General features: G+C 34.8%; 1 protein-coding gene across 1 annotated transcript; it reads left to right on the forward strand.

The window, feature by feature from the left end:
- Nucleotides 1-728: 728 nt before the first annotated feature.
- Nucleotides 729-16437, forward strand: LOC109612276 (glutamate receptor ionotropic, kainate 2). Its single transcript, XM_059127330.1, has 12 exons — nt 729-868; nt 931-1083; nt 1162-1224; nt 7054-7257; nt 7322-7533; nt 7753-7875; nt 7927-8130; nt 9886-10112; nt 10171-10354; nt 10410-10633; nt 15184-15752; nt 15821-16437. Exons 1-12 carry the CDS (start codon nt 772-774, stop codon nt 16354-16356), a joined length of 2796 nt encoding a protein of 931 aa, XP_058983313.1. The 5' UTR covers nt 729-771; the 3' UTR covers nt 16357-16437.
- Nucleotides 16438-20488: the final 4051 nt, after the last annotated feature.

Raw genomic sequence — 20488 nt, forward strand, 5'->3', positions numbered from 1 at the left:
AGAGCTAGAACACATTTTGACCTACAAAAACCATTTTTTAGAGAAATCCGTGAAAAAGTTTGGCGAAAATCATCAAAATACCGAATATCGGGAGGTACCGTTATATGGGGGCTATACCAAAATCTGAAAAAAAATATATATATATCATTTTCAATACCAACCACCGTAGACACAAAACAAATTGTTGTGCCACACACAAACGGACATCGTTAAATCGAATTAGAATTTTATGGTGATCATGAATATGTTACTTGTCGTTACTTAGGGACTTCATTAAACTATTTTTTCTAGGATTAGTTTTATTTATTGAGATTCCAAAATATATCAAATACTTCTACTATACTTCGTCTAGAAAATCTGTCCTTAAAAAACACCTAACGGCAGCAAACATAGTAACTGTATTTGTTTTCTAATGCTAATTTTTTATCTATGCCTATTAACAACAAATGTGCATTCTGATTTTCTTCCGTAATGCTTTCCACATGTTTTCCTCCGAAAATATATCAACAAAATGTATTTGTATACAAAATGTGGAAAAGAGAACATTTGTTTGTCGCCAAATGTTGAGAAGATCCATTTTTCTCTCTCGAAAATATTTTCCAAAAATTTTTATGTGTCGATCTAATATTTAGTTAGTTTCAAGATTCGTGTGTGCGCTGATGGAATGTTTCGCCTTGTGAAAAAATATATTATATGTGAAATAAATATTGAAAGTATCATATCTGCTCCCAAATATACATATAATTCATTATAACCGAAATTTGTAATGTAATGCAAAACAAAATGAGAAATAGTTTTACTTGGAGTGTTTTTCTCATTGCGGTGCTATTTATACGAAAATCGCAGCAAATTGAAAATATAAATATTGGTAAAAACTTTTTCGATTAAAACAAAAATTGGAATAAAAAAATTTGGTTTCTTTATTTAAAGGTGCATTATTTTATGACGATGAATACGAAATCGAAGAATCATTTGTTACAACAATTAATTTAATCAACAATCAAAATGAAGTGAATTTCAAATTAAATCCGTTAATTGAAAAACTTTACGATTATGATAGTTCGGCAATTTTAGAGAATAAAGGTCAGTAATTTGTTTGTTGTTTTGGAAAAATGAAAAATTTTATACTAAAGTGATTTATTTTTGTTAATAATATTTCAGTCAATAAACTAATAGAGAATGGCGCTGCAGTTATTTTTGGACCAAGTTCAAAGGCAGACAGTGGTATGTATGAACAATGTTTGCACGAACGACCAGTGATGGCAAATTGCAAATACTAGTACGTTGTACGGAAGAGTAAAATAGAGTAAAAACAATATATTTTATTGGAGGATTTGTGTGTGTGAAGTAGTAAAGTGATGTAGCTGTGGAAGAGGGATAGAGCCTGTACAATAGACAAGAAGAGAATATCAACTGAAGAGGAATATTTCAAGTTTAGACAAATAAACGTATAGACTAAAAAGTTTTTTTTTGTTTACCCTCCCAGGCCATGGTTGTTCATTGGGACAGTAAACTGAAACACTTTTTTCGAGCATAACAGATGATACAACTTTTTAGTCTATACCTTTATTTCCCATGTTGCAAAGGCTAGTCGATTTTGTGTAAAAAAAAACAATAAAAGCAGCAACACTATCTTATGTTTAGATTGTAGAGATCGCCCATAATCCTATTTATTTTTGATTTATTTACAGTTGTGTGTTGCAAATAATACAAAAATAACATAACAAACCATCTAAGAGAGTACTCTACAAAAGTAAAATTTTTTCGATTTCGCTATTTGAGTGGCACAGGAAAATAGAGTATACTTTAGGAGTACTCCCGTTTACATTTCGGGGATATAGGCAAACAAAATAAACTGCAACAGGTAAACACACAGTTAAGTTCGACGGTTAAGATTCCCTCCACTATTAGGAAAATAAACATTTTTAAATATCTAGCAATTGTATTCATATAGAGGGTAAATGAAAAGAATATATTTTTATACCCTCCACCATAGTATGGATAGTACATTAAGTTTGTCATTTCGTTTGTAACACCTCGAAGTATACATATTAGAACCCACATATTCTTGATAAGCATAAAATTCTATGTCGACTTAGCCATGTCCGTCTGTGGCAACCACTCTAGCTTCCGAACGAATTGAAGAAAGTTTATAAAATTTTACTCAGAAGTGTCTTTGGTCTGCAGAACTTTTGGTATTGAGCTTATGACCGTTACATTGATGTTGATATCCAAGATATCGTGTACATATACCAAAATATATACAGTTTCATGTATAACATAGACCGCTGTGCGGATTTTGACAACTCCTACTAATTCAGAATGGCTTTTCGGCAGAAAGAAATAAAATCTAGAAAAATCGCATTAAAAGATGCCAATAAATTGTGAATATTTTTCTGCAATATTTTTTTATTGTTTCTCATATTTTTTATCGCATGAGATTTTCTACAATTTGACTTACAATCATGGCAAAACAATAAAGGTAAACTCATTTACTACATTCCATAATTAAGTCTTACATGACTTGCCAGACTTTTTGTTTTCGGTTTTTATTTGACTTTTATACCCTCTAAAAGGCTTATTTCGACAAGTTTTGGTAATTTAAGTTCTTTGTATGAAGAGCCCATCCTTGCAAAAATTATAAATATATGCCCGCGTTTTGGGGTTATATCTTTGAAGTTATCTCATTGTTTCAGATATTTCTCTCAGGCCCAGGTACCTAACCAATGTTTTCTGGGGGTTGACAACACGGTATTCTAAACGTATTAAGTACAAAATATCAAATTACAGCTTATTTCAATGGAAAATCTTGCTAAGTTATTTACAATACTAACAAGTTAAAAAGCAGTAAGTTCGGCCGGGCCGAACTTTGAATACCCTCCACCATTTGGAACGAATTTGGAAATAAAATCCTGAAAAAACTTTGGTAAATTTGTAAAAATACCGCATATTGCCGTTATATTGGTGCCTATACGACGTGGACACACACATGCATTATTTGTCATAAGTCATAACCAAATTCAAATTCGGAACTTGAAATAAACGGTGAATAATGTAGCTAAAATCATCAAAATACCGAATATCGAGAGGTACCGTTATATGGGGGCTATGTGAAAACTTGGACCCATTTACGAACTTAACCTGCCTACTGGCAAAATAAACATGTGTGCAAAATTTTAGCCTTCTATCTCAATTTGTTCGAAAGATAGCGTGATTACAACAGACAGACAGACAGACAGACAGACGGACAGACAGACACACAGACAGACAGACGGACATGGCTAAATCGTCTTAGAATTTTACGCTGATCAAGAATATATATACTTTGTTGGGTCTGACGTGAGTATTTCGAGGAGTTACAAACGGAATGACAAAACAAGTAAGCAAAGGCTACAGTCGAGCGGTGCCGACCGTTGAATACCCTACACCACTATAGTAAACGATACAGTTTATATAGGCGAGATACTCGGAAGAATTCCACAAGATATTGTGACAAATAATAAAAGAAAACCATCAGGTTCCGTTCTCTAATTTTCGAATAATAGCAACTTAAACGAATTTACACATTTCCAATATATTGGTAGATGTTGTACGTAAATGGTCTTCCTAGATCTGGAACCAATATTTCCCAAAGACCTATAATCCCTCAGACGTGGCAAAAGATTAACATTTATTATTGGTTTTTGACTGAAACGCAACGAAATCAGCGTTAACGAAATAGTCAGAAGTGCGTCTTTCCTGTATTTGTGAATTCTCCAAAAAGTCACCGGAATGGACATTTTCGTATTTTGTCTACAAAAGTTGGCAAACTATTTCACACATTGAATATTTTTGGGATGGCCATCCAAAACTGCTTGGCTTTTGCAATGTCCGGTAACCCCCATCCAAATGTGCGTGAGGATTGGGCAATAATTACGACCTGCCGACAATTTTGCAGTTTTTTGGTCCATTTCAACCCCTAAATATATGGCGATCATCTCCAAAAAGAGTAGGCTTCTATTCTGACCCTCATCTTAACCCCATGCAAAATTTCGTAAGGATCGGGCAATAAATGCGATCTGTATATGATATCCTGATATCCTAACTACTTAGTTTTGTTAGCTGTAGAAATATTACCAAATGTTTAATTCAAAATGAAAATATGCCAAAAATATGACAAAATTGAAAAAAATATGAGAAAATGTTACAAAATCAATATTTTCATCTATAGAGAGATATTTTTATGCGATTTTTTTAGTCGTTTTTCTTCCCTGCCAAGAGGCCATTCTGAATTAATGAGAACTGTCAAAATCAGTTCAGTCGTTCTCGACATATAAGAGATCTTTCAAGCATATCTTCTTTGATAGACATATATATCGCACATATTTTGCTATATATCCGATTTGTTGGATGTTAACATCAATGTAAAGGTCAGAAGTAACCTTGTCATGGCTTTGTGAGTTCGCCGGGATTTAAAATATTCGCGGTTTAATGAAAAATTTTGAATTTTTTCAACACAAAGAAATGGTCTGTTTTACCCTCTAAATATTATCCGATGACCATCTAAATATTATTCGTTAACGAAATAGTCAGAAGTGCGTCTTTCCTGTATTTGTGAATTCTCCAAAAAAAGTCACTGGAATGGACATTTTCCTATTTTGTCTACAAAAGTTGGCAAACTCCTTCACACATTGAATATTTTTGGATGGCCATCCAAAACTGCTTGGCTTTTGCAATGTCCGGTAACCCCCATAATTACGACCTGCTGATAATTTTGCAGTTTTTTAGTCCATTTCAACCCCTAAATATATGGCGATCATCTCCAAAAAGAATAGGCTTTTATTCTGACCCTCATCTTATCTCCATGCAAAATTTCGTAAGGATCGGGCCATAAATGCGATCTGTATATGATATCCTGATATCCTAACTACTTAGTTTTGTTAGCTGTAGAAATATTACCAAATGTTTAATTCAAAATGAAAATATGCCAAAAAATATGACAAAATTAAAAAAAATATGAGAAAATGTTACAAATCCAATATTTTCATCTTTAGAGAGATATTTTTATGTGATTTTTTAGACGTTTTTTCTTTCCTGCCAATAGGCCATTCTGAATTAATGAGAACTGTCGAAATCAGTTCAGCCGTTCTCGATATATAAGAGATTTTTCAAGCATATCTTCTTTGATAAACATATATATCGCACATATTTTGCTATATTTCCGATTTGTTGGATGTTAACATCAATGTAAAGATCAGAAGTAACCTTATCATGGCTTTGTGATTTCGCCGGGATTTAAAATATTCGCGGTTTAATGAAAAATTTTGATTTTTTTCAACAAAAAAGATATGGTCTATTTTACCCGCTAAATATTATCCGATGACCACCCAAATGGGTAGGTGCCAGCCCTAAACTCTAGCTACATGCGAAATTCCGCGTCGATTGGTCTATAATTGCGACCTGTAGAGCAAGTGCAAAATCAGGAATTTTTTCAGTTTTTGGTCCATTTCAACCCCTAAATATTATGCGATCATCACCAAAAGAAATAGGGTTCTATTCTGACCCAGGCCCCACCTCCATTTTAAATTTCGTGAAGATCGGACCATAATTGCGACCTGTAGAGTGATTACAAATTAACATGGACAGACGGACAGACGGACAGACGGACAGACGGACGGACGGACATACATAGCTAGATCGACTCAGCTCGGCGAGATAGGAAGATCCATATATACTTTCCTATGTGGGAAATCAATATTTCGTGGTGTTACATAATTTTTGGCCCAATCAAACTTATAATACCCCCAACACATAGTGTTGTAGGGTATAATTAATATACCCTCCATAGTATGGTGGAGGGTATAAAAACAGCGCCACGCCATTTTTGACCCCCCTCATACTTCACTGTATCTTTGCAACACTGCGGCTTGAGTCCTTCATTTTTTTGGTCTTCTCACCGTAAAATTTTTCACGTCTGAGCCTTTAATACTAAACGTAGACTCATCCCAGAAATAATGTTTTTCCCATTGAGCTTGATTCCACTTAATATTATCGTTTCCGAAAGCCTTTCTGATTTTTTCAGATATAAATGGTTTTTTTGATGTCTTACGGGCATGCAGACCAGCTGCCACTACTCGTCTACGCACTGATCTCGAGCTTATATCCAATGATTGCTCTCTCACCAATCCAGTTGAACTCTTAAATAGTTGTTTTTTATTTCTCTCACAATTTGTGGATCAGTACGGGCTGAAGTTTTTCACGGCCTTCATCCGTTATAGACTGTTACTACTGATCCAGTTTCAAAAAACCGTCTTAGTATACAGAAATAATTATGAAATCACATAAATATTTATGAAATATTTCTCGGAAATCATTTTCTGTGATACGTTGTTTTGATAGTCACTGATAATTTGCTGTTTTATTCAGGTACTGTATTTGCTTATAGCCTTTTTTAAAAATTTTTTGGACAGTACTTAAAAACGAAGAGAAAAAAGGATTTATGACAAGCGAAATTATCGAAGGAAGCAAAAACCGATAAATATTACAATAAAAACCAAACATTATTTTTTATATAAAAATGAATTTTGGTTTTATGTTTTAGGTTTTTAAAAAGTGAATAAAGTACCTAATTTAAAACAAGAAAAACTTTCTCATTTTCATAATTTTTGGAGAAGTTACAGGGCATTCATTCTTCTTGTAATTTCAGTTGCTTTATTTTTGGCCATCAGTGTATATAATCATTTTTCCCAAATTTTCGACCATTTTTGGGTAGGTTTTATAATGTCTTCGTAATGGTACAATATACATCTTTCCATCCATACATTTTATTTTCTTTTATTTACAAATATTGTTTATTTTCAATAAATTTTGATTTTCCATCACTGTTTCGAAAATGCTTTAGTACTCTTTCATATGTAGATCTATTTTCCATCCCCACACAAAATGTGTGACCCACATTTATTTTATGATGGAGCGGTGGCGACAAAAATATCCATGTTTTTCACATTGGTTTCTTTGCTATTGCATTTTCTTTGTTTATGCTTTTCTTCTTATTGTTTTTATTCATATGTTTAGATATTGTCTCGCTTATTTGTAATGCCACCGGCATACCGCACATGCTCTTCGATTATTTGGAGGAAGAGAACGATCTCTTGAAGATTAACCATCAAATGTCTCTCAATGTCTTTCCCTCTCAGCCGGTGCTGTCGAAAGCGTATGCGGATATTGTACAGAATTATGGCTGGAGAAAATTTACGATAATCTATGATGAGGACGATGGTAAGATGAAAATGTGTAAAAAAGATATTATTTTATTATTATTTCTTTTCCTTTGTATTTTTAGCCAGTGCTCCATTTCGTTTACAAGATCTCATCCAGCTAAGAGACCTCAATGAAAAAATTGTTCGTGTTCGAACATTTAAGAGAGGCGTAGATCATCGCATTTTATGGAAGAGTATTAAGGGAGAAAGACGAATTATTTTGGATTGTCCACCCGATATGCTGGTGGAGCTTCTGAACTCTTCGATTCCATATGGAATGACGGCGCAGTTTAATGTAAGTTGTGAAAATAAAAAAAACCCTATGCTTAAATAATGGTATTAATTATTTATGGAAAAATTGACTGAAGATACACATTTTAATAAAATGTCGCATTGGGAATATTGTTATACATTTTTATAGTTATATGGAGAGGTGTATTTGGCCAACAATAAGTGACATTTTAAATTACTTCACCATTTCTACAAGGAACTACTTTTCTCACCTTCTTTTCAGCATTTATTTTTAACGAATTTAGACACCCAAATATCTGGTTTAGAGGAGTTAAAAGACAATGTGACATTTGCTGCCAATGTAACTGCCATTCGTATGAAACAACATGAAGTTGATAATTTGGAGGTATGTAACCGTATCGGCAATATATTTGCTTACAAAAAAAATTTTTTGTAGGAAAGCATTTGGAATGAAATCGACTTGCCAACTATGAAACTGTTACCAGACCTAATTCACGACGCCGTTATGCTATTTTATTTGGCCGTTAAAAATATCAGTGTTATGTACGAAATAAACCCGCCAGGTACGCCGTACACGTACGAGGAAGGCAATGAAAATCCTTGGCCTATGGGCTTGTACATAAATCGAGTTATGAAAGTGGTAAGTTGATGAGGAAAGAGGAAGATGAAATAACAGTATCCAAATAATATGTTTCTTCCATATCAATAACAGAGGAAGATGTTTGTACATTTGATTGTTTGTTTGAAATTTTTTAGACTCAAAACCCGCTAAACAGATTTTCCTGCAAGTTTCCAAATATCGCCTGACATAGGCTATATCAATTCCTAAAGGAATTCCACTTGGAACTTCAGTTATAGCATCAGAATCGCGTATGCACATATCTATTGATCTGTTATATATACAGTCTTCAAATTTGAAATGTTTAACGGAATTTGGTACAAAAATAAATTTGCTAAATTATATTGAAATAGGTACAGATTTGAATATAGGTCCCAATTATATTTTCGCCCGATTTGATGCACAAAATAGCTCCCATATATATTTTCGTCCGATTTCACATATTTGATGCACCAAACACGATATGTATGTCCGATTCCAATAAAATTCGGAATAAGAGAAGAAGTTTGGTACCAAAATTATGTAATAAATTATATTGAAATCGGCACAGATTTGGATGTAGCTCCCATACATATATTTTCGGCCGATTTCATATATTTAATGCACCAAATACTATATGTATGTCCAATTCCTATAAAATTTGGAATGAGTGCCGGCATTCAGTAGAAAAATGAATTTGAAATTGGTGACAATCAGATTTAGATATAGCTCACCTACATATTTTCGTCCGATTTCGATTTTATTGTCCTCCAATGCGTAATATTCATGCATACCCGATCGAATTCAGCCCAGAAGCAAATACTTCAAATTTCCTGAAAATCGGTTCATTCATAGCTATAGCTCTCATATATATGTTTCATCCGATTTGGTATTTAGATATCAGATACAGCTCCTACCAAGATTTTTTGTGATCAGTTCAGATTTGGATACAGCTCCCATATATATCATTATCCGGTTAATATCAGGCCAAATGAAATAGAATTCAGCATATCCAATCGAATTCACCCCAGAAGCAAGTTTGGTAAAAATCGGTTCAGACATAGCTATAGCTTCCATATATATATTTCACCCGATTTGGTGTTTAGGTCACCCACATTCGTTATATGCAATCCACAACAATAGTATATGGTCAGATACAACTCAGAAATATATCTGTCAAATTTTAATGACATCGGTTTAGAATTGGGGTATATCTCCCACATATATCTTCGTTCGATTTTAAGAATATTGTTCGCCAAGTGTGTAATATTAGCCCAGATGGGATGCTGAATTTCGATTCAGATATAGCTTTAACTCCCATAAAAAAGTCTCATCCCATTTTGTATCTAAGTCACTCAAATCTATATTATACACTCCATAATAAGGATTTACGGAACAAGATATTGTACACTTTAATACGACCTTTTCCAAGTTTTTTCGAGATCGGTTCAATTTTGGATACACCTCCCACATATATATTTCCCTCTAATTTGATGTAAAGAATTTAAGTGTTTCGAAAGTCATAACATGCACTCCATAGCAACGAGACTTGGTTCGACATAAAAATACATCGAATTTAAACCACTCTAAAGCCGTAGTACCAAAATTACTTATACGAAATCTACTAAATATTCAAAGTGGTAAATATTCAAGATATTCGTATATAAAATCAAAAGGGGTCAAAAGCGAAGCTCGTCATATATAAAACTCTAATTTAGAAGACAAAACATTAGTGCTATTATTTTGACCACTAGTTTATTACACTATTCTAAAAAATAATCTTTTTCAACTATTTAGCTTGCCTCTTCGGATGATCGTAATTTTCACATGAGCTATATGCAATTCGATGAAGGTGGTCAAAGGATTAATTTCACGCTGGAAATTTATGAACCGATCGATAATTATGTATTGGCCACATGGAGTCCGAATGGTCATATTAGTCAAAAAGTGGTGGAAATGACAAATATAAAAAAGATAATTTACAAAGTGGCTACACGTATTGGAGAACCCTATTTTATGTTGAAGTATACCTCATCGGAGAACAGTTGATTGTAATACAAAACTAAAGTCGAACATTTTCAGGGAAGATGCCGAAAACCGCACCGGCAACGATCGTTATATCGGATATGCTGTTGATTTAATCGATGCCATTGCAAATATTTTAAGTTTTGATTATTTATTTGTTCCGGTTGCGGACAATTCGTATGGTAAATTAAACAAGGAGACCAATCAATGGGATGGTATTATTGGTGAATTGATAAATAATGTAAGATCTTGAATTATTTTTTATAAAAACAAAATTGAATGTATTTCACATTTAGGATGCTCACATGGGTATATGTGATCTGACAATTACCCAGAAACGTAAGACGGTGGTGGACTTTACGGTACCATTCATGCAATTGGGTATCAGTATTTTGGCCTATGAAAAACCTATTGAACAGAAACCTTGGAATGCCTTCTTGGAGCCGTTTACCAATGAAGTTTGGATTTATGTCATGTTGTCGGTTTTTATTATGGCATTTTTATTTCTCTTTATGGCAAGGCAAGTATGGGAGTTATATCACTTTCTATTTTAATAAAAGAGTCGAGTGACTGATTTCTTGACTAATTGACTGATTCATCAACATCCAGACGATGATAGAATCATGCAGTTTTGGGTGAGGTTAACCTTAGGGCGAAGATGAGAAGTCTAGATTTTAGTAAATTTTTATTACAAGGGTATGATAAGAAGAAGGAGCGGTCACTGGCGGAATGAAGTATACATATACCAAAGGGTTTTTAGGAAATTTAAACTTCAAGTGTACGAAAGCTACAATTTTGGTACCATGATGTTTTACGGATAAAACTGAATTCTTGAAATTGTATTTGTGAATCAAAGTTAAGAATCATGCCTGATGTGAGGTGGTTTTGGAAATACCAACTTAAGTGTAGCAATCTTACCAAATGGAACTAAATTTGGTAAAACATGGTTTTGGGTGATGAAATTTAGTATTATTGCCATTGTTATTGTGTACAATTCAGATGAAGAGGTTATTAAGGAATTACGTACAATACGTGTAGGAAAATAGTAAATGGTACAATATTTGGCATATATTTTAGATATATAACTATACAGGCTTAGATGAAGAAAAATATGCAACAAAGTCAAACAACATAATTATACCCTACAACACTATGTGTTGGGGGTATTATAAGTTTGATTGGCCCAAAAATTATGTAACACCTCGAAATATTGGTTTCCCATATAGGAAAGTATATATGGATCTTCCTAGCTCGCCGAGCTGAGTCGATCTAGCTATGTATGTCCGTCCGTCCGTCTGTCCGTCTGTCCATGTTAATTTGTAATCACTCTACAGGTCGCAATTATGGCCCGATCTTCACGAAATTTAGAATGGAGGTGGGGTTAATGTCAGAATAGAACCCTATTTCTTTTGGAGATGATCGCCAAATGTTTAGGGGTTGAAATGGACCAAATACTGAAAAAATGTCGGATTTTGCAGTAGCTATACAGGTCGCAATTATAGACCAATCGACGCGGAATTTCGCATGTAGCTAGAGTTTAGGGCGGGGAAGAAGCCCACCAATTTGGGTGGTCATCGGATAATATTTAGCGGGTAAAATAGACCATATCTTTTGTGTTAAAAAAAATTCAAAATTTTTCATTAAACCGCGAATATTTTAAATCCCGGCGAAATCACAAAGCCATGACAAGGTTACTTCTGATCTTTACATTGATGTTAACATCCAACAAAACGGATATATAGCAAAATATGTGCGATATATATGTTTATCAAAGAAGATAGGCTTGAAAAATCTCTTATATGTCGAGAACGGCTGAACTGATTTCGACAGTTCTCATTAATTCAGAATGGCCTCTTGGCAGGAAAGAAAAAACGTCTAAAAAATCGCATAAACATATCTCTCTAAAGATGAAAATATTGATTTTGTAAAATTTTCTCACATTTTTTCAATTTTGTCACATTTTTGGCATATTTTCATTTTGAATTAAACATTTGGTAATATTTCTACAGCTAACAAAACTAAGTAGTTAGGATATCAGGATATCATATACAGATCGCATTTATGGCCCGATCCTTACGAAATTTTGCATGGGGATAAGATGAGGGTCAGAATAGAAGCCTACTCTTTTTGGAGATTATCGCCATATATTTTGGGGGTTGAAATGGAGCAAAAAAATGCAAAATTATCAGCAGGTCGTAATTATTGGCCGATCCTCACGCACATTTGAATGGGTGTTACCGGGCATTGCGAAAGCCAAGCAGTTTCGGATGGCCATCTAAAAATATTCAATGTGTAAAATAGTTTGCCAACTTTTGTAGACAAAATACGAAAATGTCCATTCCAGTGACTTTTTGGAGAATTCACAAATACAGGAAAGACGCACTTCTGACTATTTCGTTGAGGAATATAGTCAAATGTCTGTATCTCATATAGATGCGTTTCAGTCAAAAACCAATAATAAATGTTAATCTTTTGCCTCTTCTGAGATATTATAGGTCTTTGGGAAATATTGGTTCCAGATCTAGGAAGACCATTTAAGTGCAACATCTACCAATAAATTGGAAATGAGCAAATTAGTTTAAGTTGCTATTATTCGAAAATTAGAGAACGGAACCTGATGGTTTTCTTTTATTAATTGTCACAATATCTTGTGGAATTCTTTCGAGTATCTCGCCTATATAAACTGTATGTTTTATTAGTGTTGTAGGGTATTCAACGGTCGGCCCCGCTCGACTGTAGCCTTTGCTTACTTGTTTTTTTTTTTTTAATTTTACGAATGAAAGCAAACAATGTCGGAAACAGCATTAAATTTTAGAATGAGTTTAGATTTGTTGGAATTGGTCACCTTTGGCACGAATTAAGGCCTTCAAACGGCCAATGAAACCGTCACACGCTGCCCAAATGTTGCTCTGCGGGAGAAGCGCTTGCTTGAGGTGATCGACACTTTCGTATTTTTAGTGCTAAAATTGCTTTCCAAAATACTCCAGACACAATAGTCCAACGGATCGGTATCTGGAGATTTTGGTGGCCATTGTTCGCTGGAAATGAAGCGAGAAACCTCATTTTGTAACCATTCTTGTGTGCGATGGTGCTGAGTCCTGTTGAGTCCTTTAACAAACCCTCCATAATATTTTCGCGATAATATTCGGCATTTATTCTGATGCCACGGTCGATTAATACGAGTGGAGAGCGACCATCGGCTGTAATGGAGGCGCACACCATCACCATGGCCGATGATGTTGCTTTTTTCTTGACGTCCACTTCCTTGACGTCGGGCTACGCTACCCGTATCACGGTAACGAGCGCTGGTACGAGACACAAAAGATTTATTCACATTTAAATGCTGGGGTGCTCTAACAATAGTCACTTGTGGTTTTCAAGCCAAATGTAAAGAAATCATACTATCACGCTTGAATTACATCACGAATAACTGTTTTTCTGGAAAATGCTTTTGTACGCTTGTAAAAAATATAATGAACTGTCACTGGAATAATTTGAGCAGCTGTCGGACGAGTGGCTGAGAAATGACAGTCTTAATTTGGTTGCAGTTTTTTCATCTCACCCTGTAATTATTCATTTTTGTCTTATATAGATTTCGAAAAGCTTAGAATAAATTGCACAAAACGTACTAATTGATACTAAATTTCAACCGGGTAGAATTTTTAATACCCTCCACCATAATTTCAAGAAAACTTTAAAAATCGGTATTGAATATAGGGTCCATTTCCATTTTGACAGTGGTAAAGCCGATGGTTATTTTCCGGTTATTTTATTGGTTATTTTACCGGATATTTTCTACGTAGTTGAAATATATTACGAGTTTTAAAGTCGTAATAATACCGAATGGCGGGAAGTACAGTTATATGGGAGTTACAGAAAAAAGCGGACCTATGTAGACAATGATTTGCTACAAGGAGTAGAATTCATTATTAAGAACCATCAACAATAATAATGGATTTTTGGAATGTTTTTGATAGAACATCGAACCATTAAAATCAGATTTAGGGAACATTTTTGAAGGAATGTCAGACTAGTTACTGGGGATTTTTGAAAAATATATTTTTTTAGGTCCGACCAAAAATTTTAAATTTTCAAGAACAAATATCAAAAACTATTTAAAAATTGACAATTTCAGAAGGTCACTCGCTACGTCAGTGATGTTGAAGCATGATAGAGTTCATTTATTTTATATACATCTCTGCTGATAATGTGCCAGACGATAAAAAAATGCTTTTGATATAGCTCCCATTAGGATTCCTGATAAGAGAATTGTTGGTTTTCGATATTTTGAATATTTCTGCCTCAAAACTCGGCCGAGATTAAGATGTTTGAGGTTTGGTCATATTTCCAGCAAAAGTCGCTGTAATATAGTTTTGAAATCTCGCCAGATTTTTAATACCCTTCACCTTACCTCAAACTTTAAACTGCATAGACAATATTTTGTCATAGACTGTAGTTCGCATTACGAACTCTAAATACAAAATTTGAAAAATCTCCGATGAATAATGCCGCTAAATTCTTCAAAATACCGAATATTGGGAGTTATTGTACAATGCTATATGGGAAATATAGAAAAATGTGGTCCTATGTGGACAATTTTTAGTAGTCGGGACTTTTATATGCCAAACCTTAAACAATTCCGCTTAAAGTGTGGCCACAACCATTAAAAATAAACCAAATTTAGGGAGGTTCCGGGTTGTGGGGAAAAAAGAAGACCTACAACTGTATGGACCTTTTTCCGTCTGAGAGGTTGGTATCTACTAACAACTTCAAATACCAAGTTTCGAATAAATTCGTTGGAAAATGTGGCTTAAATTATCAAAAATCCTGAATATTAAAAGGTACGTTGAAACCCTGTTTTCAATTCCAATAAAATATGCATATCACCAAAATTTATGTTATGTATATTGATCCCTTCTAAAGTTAGAGTGACAGACATGTTTAAATCATTTTAGAATTTTACGCTAATCGCTAATTTACAAATTCTGTAGATTTTAAGACAATTGATTTAACAATATTTTATGTTTTGGCTTGGTCAAATTAACTCCGTTTTTACTTGTTTTATTCCAGAATATCGACAAGTGAATGGCAAAATCCCCATCCCTGCAACAATGATCCAGATGCATTGGAAAATTCTTGGAATGTTTCAAATGTGTTTTGGCTAACGGTGGGTTCCATTATGACAGCGGGCAGTGATATCTTACCGCGCAGTGCTCCTATGCGCACCTTCAACGCCATGTGGTGGATTTTTGCTGTTATTATAGCCAATTCTTACACAGCCAACTTGGCTGCCTTTTTGACCAACAGCAAAATGGAAGGTGACATTAAGGGCGTCGAAGATTTGGCCAAACAAAATGAGGTGAAATTCGGCACCATAGAGGGTGGTAGTACATATACATTCTTTTCGGAATCTAATGACACCGATTTTCGTTTGGCCTATAATATGATGCAGTCTCAGGAGCCGTCGGTCTATACTAAAAGTAATGAAGAAGGTGTGGAGAGGGTGTTGAAAAATAATGGTTCCTATATGTTTCTGATGGAAACAACCTCATTGGAATACAACACTGAGCGGAATTGTAAATTGAAAATGTTGGGTGAGACTTTTGGTGAGAAACACTATGCCATAGCAGTGCCATTTGGTAAGATTTTAATGACAAGACGGATTTACTTATTTAAAAATAAACATGTATTCTCTTTCTTCCTATAGGGGCCGAATATCGTTCCAATTTAAGTGTTGCCATTCTGAAACTTGGCGAACTAGGACGACTTTTTGAGATGAAGAAAAAATGGTGGGTTAATGAAGACAAGGATTGCCCCCAAGAAACCAAATCAAATTCGGAAACAAATGATTTAAATTTTACCGAAGTCAGAGGCATATTCTATACCCTCTATGTTGGCCTCTTCATAGCCTATGTTGTTGGTATCACTGAGTTCTTGATTTACGCCCAGCATGTGGCTGTTGAAGAGAAATTAACATTTAAACAAGCTCTGACCAAGGAATTGAAATTTGTTTTAAAAGTTTGGAATAACAAGAAACCAGTATCACCGGTCTGTAGTACACCCTCCTCGTCGCATAGATCCGGTAGCACTGACAAGTCGACCAAATTGTATGCCATTCGAAAATCACCATCGGATAAAATTAACGGAGATGTGGACGAGAGAAAGAGCATGAAAAGTATGAAGAGCATCAGAAGTTTGAAAAGTTTGAAGAGCGCCATTGTAAATACCATAAGAAAATTCTAATTATTTTTGTCAATCACTTATTTATATGATCAATAATGTATGTAAACGAAAATTAACAATAAAGTTTAACAAATTAATTCGAACATTGTTGTCGTGTCTATGGAAAAATAATAAAATAAGGGGAAAAAGAAAAATCATTTACATACTAGGTCTCAGTCGAAGTCTAATTTAACAACGATTCGTAATGGAATGCAATAAGTATATATTACTGGGCCAAAAATAAATCTAAACCAAATAATTATTCTTTATAGTATCCAAAGAAAAATACATACCAAAATAAATATCAACCAACTAATTATACCAAGTTTTATTAACTTTAGACAACGACTTCTGTTTCCGTCCAACCTTACAAAGATGCAGCGCCACTGTGTATCGAAGATTGTAAGTATAAATCAAACTTCTTGTGATGGCTTCAAGCTGTTTTGTAAGTTATATACAAGGGATTTTGGTTCAAAGAGCCCTACGGTCTGACATGACACTTTTTGGCCGTATCAAATGATAGTCCTTACACTTGCTTTTCTACTATTACGGCACACAGCTTCACAAACGAGCTTTGAAAGGCCTCGTTCTGATGGAATTTTATTTTAAATATAAATCAATTGAACTGAATATTTCGTTGCTTGTTCCTCGCCTATTTGGCTTACAGAACAAAATATTTGCATCGGTTTGTCTTCCAGAATTTCAGCGCAGTCATAAGTTTGTAAGTATGAATACAGTTGGCGTGAGTATTTTCGCGCATTCAAAACTTGAGTTTTTTTGGAATGTCAGAGACTGAGATTTTAATTTGAATATTTTCCCGATAATATTCGGCATTTATTCTGATGCCACGGTCGATTAATACGAGCGGAGAGCGACCATCGGCTGTTATGGTGGCCCACACCATCACCATGGCCGGCGCTCGAGTTCTGGTGGCCAACACATTTTCAGCTCTTTAGCAAGTAAACACGATCATTTTGTTTGTTTATAAACTGTTGGCCAACGAATGTTTTCTCACCGGAGAAAACCAAATTCGGCAGTTCACCACTTTCGGCCAAGCGATGCAATTCTTTAGCTCTTTATACCCTACACCACAAGGTGGTCAGGGTATTATGTCTTTGTGCATTTGTTTGTAACAGGCAAAAGGAAACGAGATAGACCCAAAGTTCCTTTTGATGATCTGCATAGAATCACATTCTGAGTCGATTTATGCATGTCCGTCCTTCCGTCTGTCCATGTATTTTTGTAAACAAAGTACAGTTCGCATTTATTGCCCTATCCAGTTGAAATTTTGCACAAATCATTTGTTTGGCCCAAGGACGATCCCTATTGAAATTGGAGATAATCGGTCAAAATTTAGATATAGCTCCCATATATATCTTCGTCCGATTTGCCTTTTATTGTGCACCAAACGTGTAATATCAGTCCGAATAATATGGAATTTTGCACGTACGATCAGATTGGACCTGAAAATAAGCATGCCAAATTTGACCGAAATCGGTTCAGATATAGCTATAGCTCCCATATATATTGTTCATCCGATTTGTTTTCTTTTGTCCTCCGCAGCCGTAATATGCACTCTGTAACAACAATATTTGGGGAAATATATCAAATACAGCTCAGAAATACATTTGCTAAATTTTATCGAGATCGGTTCAGATTTGGATATAGCTCCCATATATAACTTCGTCCGATTTACCTTTGATTGTGCACCAAACGTCTAATATTTGCCCAAATGGGCACTTTGGCACTTTCGACCGAGTCTAGAAACTAGTATGTCAAATTTGGTGAAGATCGGTTCAGATATAGCTATAGCTCCCATATATACTGTTCATCCGATTTGACATATTTGTTGCCCAGAGCCGTAATATGCACTCCGTAACAAAGATATTCAGGGAAATATATCAAATTCAGCTCAGAAATATCTTTGCCAAATTTTATTGAGATCGGTTCCGTCATATTTAGTCATTTGAACTTAAAATTATAATTATAATCGTAGCGTGTATGATTGAATTCTCCCATAAGAACTTTTAATTGTTATGCGCAGCTCTACTAAATTAGGAAAGTGGTGTAGGGTATCATAAAGTCGGCCCCGTCCGACTTTAAGGCTTTCTTTACTGGTTTTTATCTATTTTCTTTCTGTTGCGGTGTAAGTTCTTGCAATTTTTGCACTTGAAAATGCTTTTGTACGCTTGGTGATGGTGTGGAACGCCATAACAGCCGATGGTCGCTCTCCGCTCGTATTAATCAATCGTGGTCATGGGGAATATTCTGGAAAGTGTATTAAAGCCTTGGGCACGCAAACATTTAAGCCGCAGACCTTTGATATTCCAACAGGACTCAGCACGCGATGTTATAAAATGAGGTTTCTCGTTTCAAAATCTCGGGATCCGTTGGACTATTGTGTCTGGAGTATTTTGGAAAGCAAGGTTGACACCGGGAATGGGCAAAAAAACCCCAGACCAACATTAGGGTAGCGTGCGGAATGTTCGTACCACAGTTGACCAATTCGATCAAATCTAAACTTATTCTAAAATTTGATGCTATTTCCAAAATTTTTTGCTTCCATTCAATAAAATTAAAAAAAAAAATGTAAAACTTATGGCGTTTGACTTTGTTGCAGTTTTTGTATCTCACGCTGTTTAATTGACATATATCTCTAAATATAATATAATCTAAATATATTTCTGTTTTGGGTGTTAGTACCCGTTAAGAAATCTAAATATCCGGTTTTAATCTACTGCTTTAGAAAGTGTGACTAAAATCTTTAAAATGCTAAATACGGGGAGGTACATTTATACGAAAACTTTGACCGATATAGCTCATCTTCACCTGCCTGCACATACCGTTTGGACTCTAGTGGGATTACAAAAGACTGACGGACGGACAGAGCTAAATGACTCAGAATCTTACGCTGATCAAGAAAATATATATACTTTTTTGTGTTTCAAACGTCTATTTCGATGATTAACAACCGGAATGACAAACTTAACATGCCTTCCATACTGTGTATAGTAGAGTGTATAAAAAGTAAATCGTCTTAGAATTTTACACTGACAAATTACATAAATAATTCAGTGGGTCTAAAGTGGAATAAAAAACGTAATACAAATATAAATGAGGTAAGTGTCCGTCCGTTTCATCTCATAAATATTTTGAAATTATCTCCAAAAACTATACGCCTTATTCGTGCCATTACTCAGACACCATTACGATATTTACATCGACTGATGAACGGACAGACGCGCAAAGCTTCATCGTGTCAGCATCGGAAAACCAAATGTTGGGCCTAGGACCAATATTTCGAGGTGTTACAATCTCTCACATTAACACCACCAAATTTATTTAAGCTGATCTCTTGGATAGATTTTCCCTACCAACCACTGTGATAGCATAGCGTTGATGCGTTGAATTCCATTTCCACGTCAAATTTGCCGCAACAACAAAAGAGAGGCATCTCTTAGAAGAGTGAAATATGGGTTTTATTAAGAAAGTTTCTGCTTCCAAAATTTAGAAAATATCCAAAATAAGTTTATTAACAAAATATACAATTTAGTTGGTCGCGAGATTCGAATGTGTATGGACGATAGAGCTAGCCAATAAAAACAACGTCATCTGTGTTTAGCCCATTTATGTGTTGACATCAAAAATAAAAACATGAAATTTATTATATTACTATTGTGTCTAGGGGCTGTTAAGTGTCAAAAGAATTTCCCACAAGTTCCTCAAATTAAAATAGGTGACGTGTAATTTACAAGTGTTGTGATCTGGAAATGAATTAAAAGAGGGTTTTTAATTTTTCGTGTTTTTTTTTTTCAAAAGGTGCCTTGTTCTACGACAATGAATATGAAATTGAGGAAGCCTTCGTGCGAACAATTGAATTCGTAAACGCACTACCTAACGGTGAATTCATGCTGGAACCGATCGTCATGCGACTAAACACATACGACAACACAATGTTTATTGAAAAGTATGGTTCGTGGCCCATTTTATTTGATGTAAAAATACTTTCCTTCCAATTACTTGCCCGCAATTTGTTTTAAAAAGTCACAATTTTATTTACCGTCACTATTTCTAGCATGCGACTTATTAAATTTGGGTGTTGCTGCTATTTTCGGACCAAGTTCAAGGGCAAACAGTGGTACGTATGTATGAG

This window comes from Musca domestica, unplaced genomic scaffold (assembly GCF_030504385.1).
Source record: "Musca domestica strain aabys unplaced genomic scaffold, Musca_domestica.polishedcontigs.V.1.1 44, whole genome shotgun sequence".
NCBI classification, from domain to species: Eukaryota; Metazoa; Arthropoda; class Insecta; order Diptera; family Muscidae; genus Musca; species Musca domestica.